At 43.3% G+C, this 12,185-nt stretch overlaps 1 protein-coding gene across 2 annotated transcripts in view; it reads left to right on the top strand.

The window, feature by feature from the left end:
- Positions 1 to 11,923, top strand: part of Cct6b (chaperonin containing TCP1 subunit 6B) — a 48,760-nt gene extending 36,837 nt beyond the window's left edge. The window contains exons 9-12 of one of the 2 annotated variants that reach the window (XM_087573442.1): positions 7,838 to 7,971; positions 9,280 to 9,382; positions 11,194 to 11,266; positions 11,742 to 11,923. In XM_087573442.1, the coding sequence (XP_087429568.1) occupies positions 7,838 to 7,971; positions 9,280 to 9,382; positions 11,194 to 11,266; positions 11,742 to 11,814 (383 nt within the window). In that variant the 3' untranslated portion in view covers positions 11,815 to 11,923. The remainder of the gene's footprint in view (positions 1 to 7,837; positions 7,972 to 9,279; positions 9,383 to 11,193; positions 11,267 to 11,741) is intronic. The other variant, NM_001014228.1, reaches the window with a different exon arrangement.
- The last annotated feature ends 262 nt before the right edge of the window (positions 11,924 to 12,185 follow it).

Raw genomic sequence — 12,185 nt, 5'->3', positions numbered from 1 at the left:
TAAACTTTCCCCATTAACCTTTCACATGCATTTATCATTATGTGAGTGTTATATTTATGGGCCTATGCATGTCATGATGTGTGCATGGTGATCAGAGATCGACTTCAGAACTTGCTCTCTCCTCCCACCATGGGAGCTCTGAGAACCGAACTCAGGTTGTTAGGCATGGCGGCAAGGACTGTATTCTAGTGCACTCCTTTGTTTCTGTGGTAAACATCGTGTCCAAAAGCAACTCGGGGAGAAAGGATTTATTTCATCTTACAGGATGGTAATCCATTGAGGAAGGCCAGTGCAGAAACTCCAGGTGGGGACCTGATGGAGAAACCATAGGGGAGCCATGCTGCTTACCGAGCTGCTCCCAGGCCAAACAAAACAAAACAAAATAACAACAACAACACAATCCCCCAACCACATTAGACTCCCTCTCCCACCAGGATGAATGGTGTCCAGTGCTAGTGAGGATATAAATGTGTTTGCTCATGTGGCAGATCTACTTTAATTTTTTGAGGACCTCCACCACCAGTTTATAACAGTGCATTCAATTTCCTTTTGCCCAGATCCTCCCTAGCATTTGATATTGGTTTTCTTAATGAGTATCAGTCTTCTTGGCATGAGATAGAATCTAATGTGCTTTAGTGGGGGTTTTTGTGAGTTTTTGTTTTGTTTTCATTTGTTTGTTTGTTTTTCTTGAGCGTGACCCTGGCTGTCATGGAACTCCCTCTGCAGACCAGGCTAGCCTTGAACTCAGAGATCCCCCTGCCTCTGTCTCCTGAGTGCTAGGATCACCCAGCTCACCTATACCTTTATCTTAAAGCGTTTTCCCTCAAATACTTTCAGAGTTCCAGGTCTTACATAAGGTATTTGATCCATTTGGAACTGATTTTTGTAAAGACAAGAGAGAGAGATTAGTTTTATATTTCTACATGTCAACACTCAGTTTCCCCTGTCTCATTTCCTCAAGAGGCTGTCTTTTCCCACCAAAAAGATATTTTTTTTGGCTCTTTTGCCAAAAAGCCAGTGGCTGTAGCTATGTGAATTTATATCTTGGTCTTCTCTGTCTTGATTTATGTGTCTGTTTTGTGCCAGCACTATGCTGGCTCTGTTATTATGGTTCTTTAATATAACTTTAAGTCAGGTATGTTGATACCTACAGCATTCTTCTTCTTGCTCAGGATTGCTTCAGCCAGCTTTGTGCTCCCATAAGAATTTTTAGATTTTTTTTTTTTTTTGGAAGGGATGAACATTCTGGAAATGTTCATGTGAAACCATGACTACTTCCATAGAGATCACGGAAATAGAGCAGATTCTCATGTGCAGACATTCCTAGTTGACCTGAACTTTTCACATCATTTGCCATTTGAACAATAAAAGCTGCCGTTATTGACTGTAGACTCAGTCTGGTCTACAGTGTGGGTTCTAGGACATCCAGGATCAAAAGAAAAACTGTATAAAAAACAGGAGGAAGAGGAGGGAGAAGAAGAAGAAGAGAAGGAAGAGAAAGAGAAGGAGGAGGAAGAAGAGGAGGAAAAGGAGGAGGAAAAAAGAGGAGGAGAAAAAGGAGGAGGAAGAGGAGGAAAAGGAAGAGGAGGAAGAGGCTGGGCTGGGATTTAGCTCAGCAGTAGAGGGTTAGCTTGGGAGTGAGCAGGGGCACAGCTGGCAGTTGTACCTACCTAGCTTGTATGAGACCATGGAATGCAACCATAATCACAGAAACACACACACACACACACACACACACACACACACACACACACACACTCATATATTTAACTAAAACATAAAAGACCCACATCCCTTCACTCATATCCTCAGGTTGTCCAAAAAGTCCCAAGTCCCATACAAGCCCCACATGATGCTCAGAATCTGTGTAGGAGTGGCTTGGCTCTGCCATTTTGGATCAAGTGTTTCTATGTGAAGTTGCCATGGGAACTGAGTTGTGCTCAGATACCTTGAGCGTTCTGGGTGATGTTGAGGATCTTCTCAGTGCCTCCTCTATCAGTGAGGTGGCTCAGGTGCCCGTGTCACTCATGCTCTCCAATCACTACTGCCAAGTCTATGGCCAACTTGGTCAAGAGCATCTGGGCAGTGCTGGGAGTAATACTGATACCTCGCCCAGGTCAGGAGCACACCCATTGCAGACAGCTCCCTCTTTAGGGCCTTCAGAAGGTTGTCCGTCTCTTCCTGGTCAGTTATGACAGTGGCAGTTGAGGGGCGGGGCGCAGAGTAGGATTAAGGGTCATAGGTTGAATTAGTTCAGTGTCTGCAAGGGGTGCCAGCTATAGTCATCTGAGCTACTGACTGCTAGGGGACTCCCAAGACACCTAGGGAGTTCAAGTTGGAAGGAGACATCTAACATTAGCAGAATGGTATCAGCCTGCTCCAACCTGTCGTGGACAGGCACACTGCACACTGTCCTGCTCCAGCAACCCTGCACCTTCCCTGAACCTGTCTACACTCCTTAGCAATGCTGGGAACTGTGGCTAGATCTACAGGCGTCTTCTGCGTATCACAGCTGATGGCCCTCCCCAGCTCTCAGGACACAGCGGGCACAGGCTTTGAACTGAGGTTCACCGGGTTGTTCTTGTGTGCATGCAGTGTCCTTCACTGATTACAACATGGGCCCCTGAACAGAGCTCCTGCCTCTGAGTGCCTGGGTTGCCCTATGGATCAGGTCTGCCAGCTTCTCTACTGTGGCCAGGCTGAGTGAGCTTCCTGTGGATAAACGGCCCTCTGGTGAACTCTCAGGTCTCAGCTGGCTGTTGAGTTGCCCAGAGTCTCACCATGGCCCAGACCTCCGTGTGCACAGAACCCCTTGCAATCCTCACCCATGAAACGGGGGCCTCCCTTGGCAAAGAGGTGAGCCATGTGGTCAGCACAGCCTGGCAGACTTCTGTGAGGCCAGTGTACTGCCAGAGTCCACAGCCCTGCTACATGGACTTACAACTGTGGCCTTAAGATTCTTTCTCTATTTCTGTGTGTAATGGTGCTGGAGTTTTGATGAATGCATTGAATGTGTAGACCGCTATTGGTACTGTAACAATTCTCACGTTATTTCCTTCAATCCATGAGCATAAGTAGTCTTTCCAGCTAGTGTCATCGTTGGTTTCTTCAGTGTTGACAGTTTTCACCGCGAGGGCCTTTCAGCTCTTTGATCAGGTTTATTTCAAGGTACTTTCTTTTTGAGCCAATTGTGAACGGGATCGGTTCCTAATTTCCTTCTCAGCATGTTTGTTATTGGGGAAAGGAAGGCACTGATGGTTCTTGTCATTCGTTTTGTACCCTGGCTCTTTGCTGATGTGTTTACCTATTTGTGAAAGGGGAATCTGTAGGGCCTCATGTACAGAGTCATCTGTAAATAAGGGCACTTTGACTATTCCTTATTTATATCCCCTTCCTTTTCTTCTTTTGTTTACTGCTCTAGCTAAGAATAAAAGTGAAGAACATGCCCAGATTCTAATGGAGATGCCTTGAATTTCCCACATTTAGTATAATGTTGGTTAAAGTTTGTTATATAGCCTCTATTATGTTATGCTGGGATATGTGTTCTTTTTATGCCTGGTTTCTTCAGTGTTTCTGCCATGAAAGGGATATTGGCTTTTATCAAAAGCCTTTTCTGCGTCTACTGAATTTATCATGTGATTTCTGTGATACCCTTAGCATATTCTTATTGCAAAGGACTGCTTTGGCTGTCTGGAGTCTTTTTTTTTTTTTTTTTTGGTTCTTTTTTTCGGAGCTGGGGACCAAACCCAGGGCCTTGCGCTTCCTAGGTAAGCGCTCTACCACTGAGCTAAATCCCCAGCCCCTGTCTGGAGTCTTTTAAAAACTATTTTATATGTGTGAGTGTTTTGCTTGTATGTCTGTCTATGCATCAAATGTGTGCAGTGCCTTCAGAGGCCAGAAGAGGGCACCAGATACCTTGGGACTGGAGTTACAGATGGCTATGGCTGCCTTATGTGTGCTTGGGATCAAAACCAGGTCCCCTGGAAGAGCAGCAGTGCTCTTAACTACTGAACTCTCTCTCCAGTGCCTGTCTGGGGTATTTTATATTTTCACAGGACTTTTAAGATTTTGCTTTTATTTTTATGAAAAATGGTGCTGGGATTTTGATGAGAATCAAAATTGAATCTGTAAATTACTTTTTGTAGGACAGCCATTTTACCCTTTGAATCCATAAGCATGGGAAGTTTTCCTATCTTCTGGTGTTCTCCTCAATGGTGTTTTAAAACATACATTATGGAGATCTTTTATTTCCTTCCTTAATGCCTATTCCAAGGTATTTCATTTTATTTTTTGAAACTAATTTGAATGATACTGCTTCCTTGGTGTTTTCTATCAGTGTATAGACAGGGTGCTTGTTTTGTATCATCTCATCTTGCTGAAAGTGTTTATCAGATGTAAGAATTTTATGGTATATAGTATCATGTCACCTGCAAATAAGGATATTTTGGACTATTCTTTTATGTTTGTTTGTTTTCAAAACAGAGTTTCTCTGTGTAGCCCTGGATGTCCTGGAACTCACTATGTAGATGAGGCTGTATTCAAACTCACGGATATCTGCCTGCCTTTGCCTCCTGAGTGCCCGAGGAGATTTAAGCAGATGCCACCACCCCTGACTTGCAAATGAGGCTCCTTTGACCTCTTTTCCGATGTATCTCTTTTATTTCCTTCTCTTGCCTTATTACATGGTCCAGCTAAACCTTCAAGCTCTGTGTCTTATTCCTGGCCTTAGTGGAAGTGTTTTGCGTTTTCCTGTCTTGCATGATGTTGGCAGTAGGCTTATTGTATATGGCCTTTGTGCTGAGATGCACTCCTTCTAGTCCTGGTCTCTTCAGTGCTTTGTCAGACTTTGAAATTTGTCAGATTCAGTGCTTGAAAAGATAAGAGATTTTGTCACAGGCTTTTCCTGCATCTATTGAAACGATCATGTGATTTCTGGTCTTGTCTACTTGTAAGCTGTATTACATTCATTGTTATAGGTATTAAACCATCCCTGCATCTCTGGAATGAAGAAACTTGATCATGAAGAGTGGTTTGTTTTGTTTTGTTTTGTTTTGATGTATTCAATTCAGTTTGCAAGTGTTTTATTGCAAGTTTTTACTTCTATGTTCATAGGACAGATTGGCCTCTAATTTTCTTTCATGTATGTAGTTTTATCTGGGTTTTGGTGTGGGGCAGTACTGGCATCGTGTGCTGTGAGTTTAGGAGCATTCCCCTATTTCCCATTGTATGAAATAGTCCAGGAAGGATTGTTGTTAGTTCTTTTGTATACAAAGGCCACTGACTTTATTAATCTAAAAGTCTTTTTGAGGACAGTAACTGTTTTTGACCAAAAAAGAAAGGAGCCAAAAGGCATCCGACAGATAGATGGTGAAGGGAGGGAGAAGGAAGGGGCCAGTAATCCATTCAGGAAGGCTGGTAACTGTTGCCATGGAACTGCAGGGGTGTAGGGGGAGGCATGCAAGGGCAAGAACCCTAGAAAGGTTGAAATGCTGAGGAGAGACCTCCTAGAAGACCCTCGAGTACAAAGGAGGCAAGGGTGACAACAGCAATCTTTCCCTTCTTGTAGGACAGGGAGGAGCCCACCCTGCTGCAGACATTGGGGACTCTATGCTGTGGCTGGAAGGCTGAGGGGTCCTCCGGGAACATTACAGGATGGCATCACACCTTTCTCGAAGGCACCCCAGGGAGTCCCTGGACTGCTTGGCATTGGCACGGGAGATGTCTTTCAGCCATTTTTGGAAGACGTCTTCATCTTTCTTTAGCAGAAGTGGCCAAGGACCACATAAGCAGTGTCAAAGCCCTTTCCTCCAGCTTCTTGCCTAGGACTTCACCAATCCTGGCCAAGCTCCTCACTGTCTGCCCCTTCCCCGCAACCCCGTGGGCTCTGCCACAAAGCCTTTGGTGCTGCCATCTTGATCAGGCTTAAGCAGCTCTGGTAACGGCTCATTTCTACGTCACTTTCATTGCTTATAGGTCTATTCAAATTGCTTATCTCAGATTGTTTTTGGTAGACCACATGTTTCTACAAAGTCATCCATTTTTCTTAGGTGTTCCAATTTAGAGGAATGTACTTTTTCAAGGTTTGTCCTTAGGACTTCCTGAATTCTATTGGCATTTGTTATACTATCCCCTCACTCCCCTTAAATTAGTGTTGTTTTCACTGTATCTCATAGTTTTGGTATGTTATGTCTTCATTTTCCTTCAACCCTAAAACATATTTCTTTTCTGATTTCATCAGTAACACAGTTGTTCAATCTCCATGAAGTAGCTTCTGTTTGTTTGTTTTGTGGTTGGTATTTTGGCTTCACTTCATTGTGGTCAGACAGGATATAAGAAGTTGTTTCAGGTTTCCTCTATTTATGAGACTCGCTTCTTGTCCTATGCTATGATGTACTTTAGGGAAAGTTCTATGGGCTAGAAGAGCATGTATTCTGCAGTATTTGTGTGGAATAATCGGTAGACGTCTGCTAGGTTCATTTGACCTAAGATATTGAATTCAGATGTTTCTCTGTTCATGTTTCATTGGGACAGCCTCTCTATTGATGAGATTGGGGTACCGCCATCACTCAGTTCCCTTGACTCGGATTCATCTGTGTCTTGACCTCTGGCAGTGCTGCGTGCACTCCAGTGTACATATGTTCACAACAGTAGTATTGCCTTATTAGAATGTTCACTTAGACAGTATGAAGTAATATTATTTATTTCTTTTGACTAATTTTGGTTTGGAGTTTATTTTGTCAACGACAAGAATTCTGTTTTAAATCTAATAATCTTTTAATCTATCTTCTATGTGGGAAATTGCGACCACTGATGTTGGGAGTTATTAAAGGGTGTGCCCTGGTTCCTGTCATAGCGTGGGTTTTATGGTGTTTGGTGAGTCTTAGCTCTCATTTTCTTAGCTTCTGTTCTAGCAACACTTACTCTTTCCTGTAGCTTCATGGTCTATCTTTCTTTTCCATCCTAAGATCCCTTTCAGTGTCTTTGGTAGAGCTGACTTAGTGACCATGAATACCGGTTGACTCAGGGAAAGTATTTCTTTGCCCTTCAACTGGGAGAGGTAGTTTTGCAGAGATTGTAGTCTAGGTGAGCAGTTATCATCTTTCAAAGGATGAAATTCTAAGGCCTCTTAGTTTTGTTTATTTAGATCAGACATTGTATCCAGCTACTTGCTATTATAAATTACAAATAACATTTCAATGTAGTCATATAAAACTATCAGATGCAAACAAAAGAAATGTCTACCTAGGGGGCTGGAGAGATGGCTCAGTGGTTAAGAGGTCCTGAGTTCAATTCCCAGCAACCACATGGTGGCTCACAACCATCTGTAAAGAGATCTGATGCCCTCTTCTGGTGTATCTGAAGACAGCTACAGTGTACTTATTTATATAATAAATAAAATAAATCTTAAAAAAAAAAAAAAGAAATGTCTACCTAAAAAAGATTCATTTGTGTGTCAATGTGCCTGTGTGAGCTTGTGAGCACTGCGTTAATGCAGATGCCTGCATAGGACAGAGGGCGGCGGGTCCCCTGGACTTGAGCTGCCTGATGTGGGTGCCGGGAACCATCTCGATGACCCCAGAAACCCCACTTCTGTTTTCCAGAGGATAAACAATGAAACGAAATGTTTGTGGCCAGGATGCGTACCACGCTTTCTTACTTTCAGGATGCTTTATTGGGAAACCTAGTAATTGCTGAGTTGTAGAATTTATTTGATTTCAGAATATATTCAAAACGTTCCAGAAACGTCAAAGAGATCAAGCACGCTTGCCCTTGCACCTAGTTGCTCTTGTCGTTCCCTTTCCTTGCCTGACATCGTTCTGTTCTTTGCCTTTGGTAGGTTGTGTGGTTCCAGGAGCTGGGGCAGTTGAAGTTGCCATAGCAGAGGCTCTTGTGAACTACAAGCACTGTGTGCAGGGAAGAGCTCGCCTCGGAATCCAAGCCTTTGCTGATGCCTTACTCATTATCCCCAAGGTACAACTGTCTCCTGGCCAGAGAATAACTGGGTGCACCTAAAGATCCTTGATTACAAATTGCCACCTTGCCCAACAGTTCGCAGAGTTAGAAATGTGCTCATTTGCATTTCCTGTTGTGCATAAATATTTTACAAACCCAGCAGAGAAACTGTGGGGATTGAAGCTTACAAGACATTCGGGAGCTCCAGGAAATAGTCAAGTTTTCCCTGTGTCTCAAAGCTCCTTTGGAAAGTTCAGTACTAACCAATCCTAATGAGCAGTTTGGAACTCAAGTTTTGCTTGAATATTTTATTTTAAGCAGAGATTCTTGTTTTGTGGTGGCATCCAAGATGCTATTACTTTAGTTGTGAGAAGAGAAGGCCTCGAAGATGTTTAGTGTCCCCTAACACTACTAGCTGGGACTTGTAACTGAAGGGGTGAAGCAGCGAGTGGACAAGGCTACCCTTCCTTCCTCTTTGCCTTCTGTTAGCCATCAGCCAAGTAGACATATAGAAATGTGTTTCAAGTATGCTATTACCATGAATTCAATCATTATTAGCATTGCTAGCAAAGACTTAAATATTTTATATCACTATTATTCATGATTTGTGGGTTGTTTGTGAATCAGATGTCTATTTTTTTCTTTCCTCCAAGCAGCAAAGTCATTAAGTACTGTGTTGTTGACAGGAATTGGTGGCCCTGGTATACAGTGGCCCTTTTCTTTATCAGTTTTTAGTTTAGAAATTAGTCTAGTGTGGAGTATAGGCATTTCCATCCAAATTGCTACAGGTCATGGCTGTCCTTCTGAAGCTTGGGACACAGTGCTATGGATGCTCTGGTCTTTTTTTTTTTTAGCAAGTGCTGGGAAGAACAGGAAGGTGCATGGCTCAAGAGGCCAGAGGAAATAAGAATAGACTTACATCTTTGATAAGGGAAGGAATAAGCAGGCTATAGTGTGGCCCACACCTGTAATACCAGCACTAGGGAGGTGGAGGCTGGAGCTCAAGGTGGTTTCTGCTACACAAGAGAAGAAGGGGTTTGAGGCCAACCTGGGCTACATGAGACCTTGCCTAAAAATATCTAGTGGTGAAGAGTCTGATGTCCTTAGAATTCAGTGTGGTATTCACAAGGGGAACTATTCAAGAATGAAATGTGTTAGGTAGATAAAGCAATAATTTGATTTAGGTTGGAAATGGGATTCTTCTATAGTAGATGGCCATGGTATTGTGGTTATGTGTTCACAAGACTGAAGAATAGTGCCCTCTTTTATACTTGACTTTCAAATCCATATAGGAAGGTATTCCACACATGTATTTTTTTCATAAAGGTTCTTGCTCAGAATTCTGGTTATGACCTGCAGGAAACACTGATAAAAATTCAGACTAAGCATGCTGAATCAAAAGAACTTGTTGGCATAGACCTGAATACAGGTAAGAAATTGAAAAAAATAAAAAGCTATTTACTCAAAAGATTGTTCCTCAGGGGTCCAAAACTTGGAGAATGGTGGGTTGGAACATTTTATTGCGTCAATCTTGAGTGCATCCAGCTTACTCCAAAAAATATTTAATGTGCACAGGTGTTTTGCCTATGTATATGTCTGTGGGTAATGTGCATGCAGTGCCTGTAGAGGTCAGACAAGAGCACCAGATCCCCTGGGACTGGGCCTGAACCCAGGTCCTCTGCAACTGTAGCAAGTGTTCTTAACTGGTGAAACATCTCACCAGCCCTGAAACAAAAGAATGTTTTGATGTGGATCCTGGGGACCAAATTCAGACTCAGACCTTGTGTTTGTATAACAGTCAAGGACTGAACTATCTATATCTTTACTCTTCCCGCCCCCACCAATGTTTAAAAAGATAGACTTGTTGAGTGCTAATTATTTGAATTCACACTGGGCAAAATAGACTTAAAATTGTGAGTTTCTCTTATAGTGAAAACAGGCAGTAAACAATAGTCTTAACAAATAAATTATTTAGCACCGGTAAGGATGATCATGCATGCTAAGTGGAAAGGGCAGGAAAGGGGGAAAATGAAAGCATTTGTGCAGTATAAAGTAGGAAGAGGTCTACTAAAGAGCTAATGGAACTAAAGGGTTAGCCATGAGGGGACAGCAGGAGGTAGACTGCTGGGAGAAGGAACAGCCAGTGGAGAAGGAAGGAGGTGACAGAGGTGACACGTCAGATTACACAGTGGCATGTGGGCCTTGTAATAAAGTAAGGAGCAATGTTGCAACACAGTCTATGTTTAAAAGAATGACTGTGGCTACTCTCCACTCTTCAGAGAGCAGTTAACTGAACAACTAGCAGGTTAGAATCGCACTAACTGTTGGTTGAGCTGGCCGTGGGTTGAGGGACTGTCCAGTTTTAGCAAAATCAGGTAGAAGTACTTATGGCCTTTAGGGGGAAAGTAGTTCAATATATTGAACTCAAGAAATATATATGTGTTGTTGGTAAGAGAGTATCAGGGTGTAGATAGTTTAAACATGGAAAACTGGATGAGACCACCTGGGATTATGTGTGCCGTATAGTTTTATGTGAAATTGACACAAGCTAAAAGTCATCTGAAAGGAGGAACCTCAATTGAGAAAATGCTCCCGTAAGATCAGGCTGTAGGCAAGCTTGTAGGACATTTTCTTAATTAGTAATTAATGAGCCTATTGTGGGTGGTGCCATCCCTGGGCTGGTGGTCCTGAGTTCTTTAAGAAAGCAGGCTGAGCAAGCCACGATGAGCAAGCCAGTAAGCCACAGTCCTCCATGGCCTCTGCATCAGCTCCTGCCTCCAGGCTCCTGCCCTGTGTGAGTTTCTGTCCTGACTTCCCTTGATGATGAGCACTGTGGAAGTGTAAGCTGAATGCACCCTTTCTTTCCCATATTGCATTTGTTACGGCCTTTCATCACAGCAGTAGTGATCCTGACCAGGACATGTACAGTGAGAGAATAGAAGAGCCTTGGACTGCATGGGTGCTCCAACAGTAAGCTCACTTAGGAGAAAAGGAGCCAATAGTGAAAAAGAAAGGGGAGCATGGTGCCCAAAAGGCGAGAAGGACTTGGCCAGAGGCTGTGATGAGCTGTTGGGAGTTGGTGAATGAGGCTGGCAGTCGTCCACAGGGCTTAGCAGAGAGGTCAGTGGTGAGTTTGACCAAAGGAGTTCTGTAAGAGATTAATATTGTTAGAATTCACCAGCCAACACTGACAGGGTGTGTCAAGATTGCTCAAGTAAGTAGCTTGTCTTTACTTTGCAGGGGAGCCGATGGTAGCAGCAGAAGCGGGAATTTGGGATAATTACTGCGTGAAAAAACATATTCTTCACTCTTGGTAAATTGGCAACGAAGACCTTTGGGGATGTAATTGATAAGTTTGAATAGTTCCCATTATTTTTGTTTGGAAAACATTGACAAGTATATGACACTTTGGTCCCTAGCTGCTGTCCTCTCATAGTTCCCCTCACATTGTGTTTGTAGCAAGGTAAGGCACACGTAAAACTAACCTTTCCTTCCCTTCACTGTTTGGGTTGGAAGGGGAGGCAGCGAGTAGCAGCAGCCTCTGTGTAGCAGGGAGCAGAAATGACCTGTGAAAATTGGCGCCGATATGCTGAGTACAAATTAGACTTCTGCCGAGTCAGCAAAGCAGTCGCCATTACAGGGTGAGGAGGGTGCTTCCTTCACAATATCTCTGCTTCATGAACTCTCACTCCAACATGCCCGCAGGGGAAGTTCCCCACCACGTGCTGGCTAAGGAGACCCAGGCAAGCTGTGGGGGGCTGGGCTCACTCTGATCCTTTCATCCTCAGCACGGTGATTGCCACCAACGTCCTCCTGGTTGATGAAATTATGCGAGCTGGGATGTCTTCTCTCCGAGAGTGATTGAATTCAGAATCATCTGCATGACAAGAGTTCATACGTGTCGTATCCAGCAGCGTCACATGGCCTTAACTGTTACAAAATAAAGGTAGTGCATGTCTTTTGGTCTCAACTGTTTGAAAACCACTTAATCAAAGCATAAAGAACACACAGGTTTTCCCAGTAAAGAAATAGCAATGGTAATATTTTCTGAGTCTTACTTCCCACCCTGTAATATATGCTGTTTCAGTTTCCACAAAGCGACATGTGTCCTGGTGCCTGTACCTTCTGGGCACAGGCTTGAGGGTATTCCAGTCAATTCCGGCTTATCAGAGATCATAAATGTTGGAAGACAAACGTTCTCTTTCCTTTCAAGAGTCCTTCAGAAACTTCCT

The sequence above is a fragment of the Rattus norvegicus genome, chromosome 10 (assembly GCF_021556685.1).
Source record: "Rattus norvegicus strain SHRSP/BbbUtx chromosome 10, alternate assembly SHRSP_T2T, whole genome shotgun sequence".
In the NCBI taxonomy this organism is placed as follows: domain Eukaryota; kingdom Metazoa; phylum Chordata; class Mammalia; order Rodentia; family Muridae; genus Rattus; species Rattus norvegicus.
The sequence above is the reverse complement of the archived record's forward strand: the minus strand, read 5'-3'. Positions and strand labels throughout refer to the sequence as shown.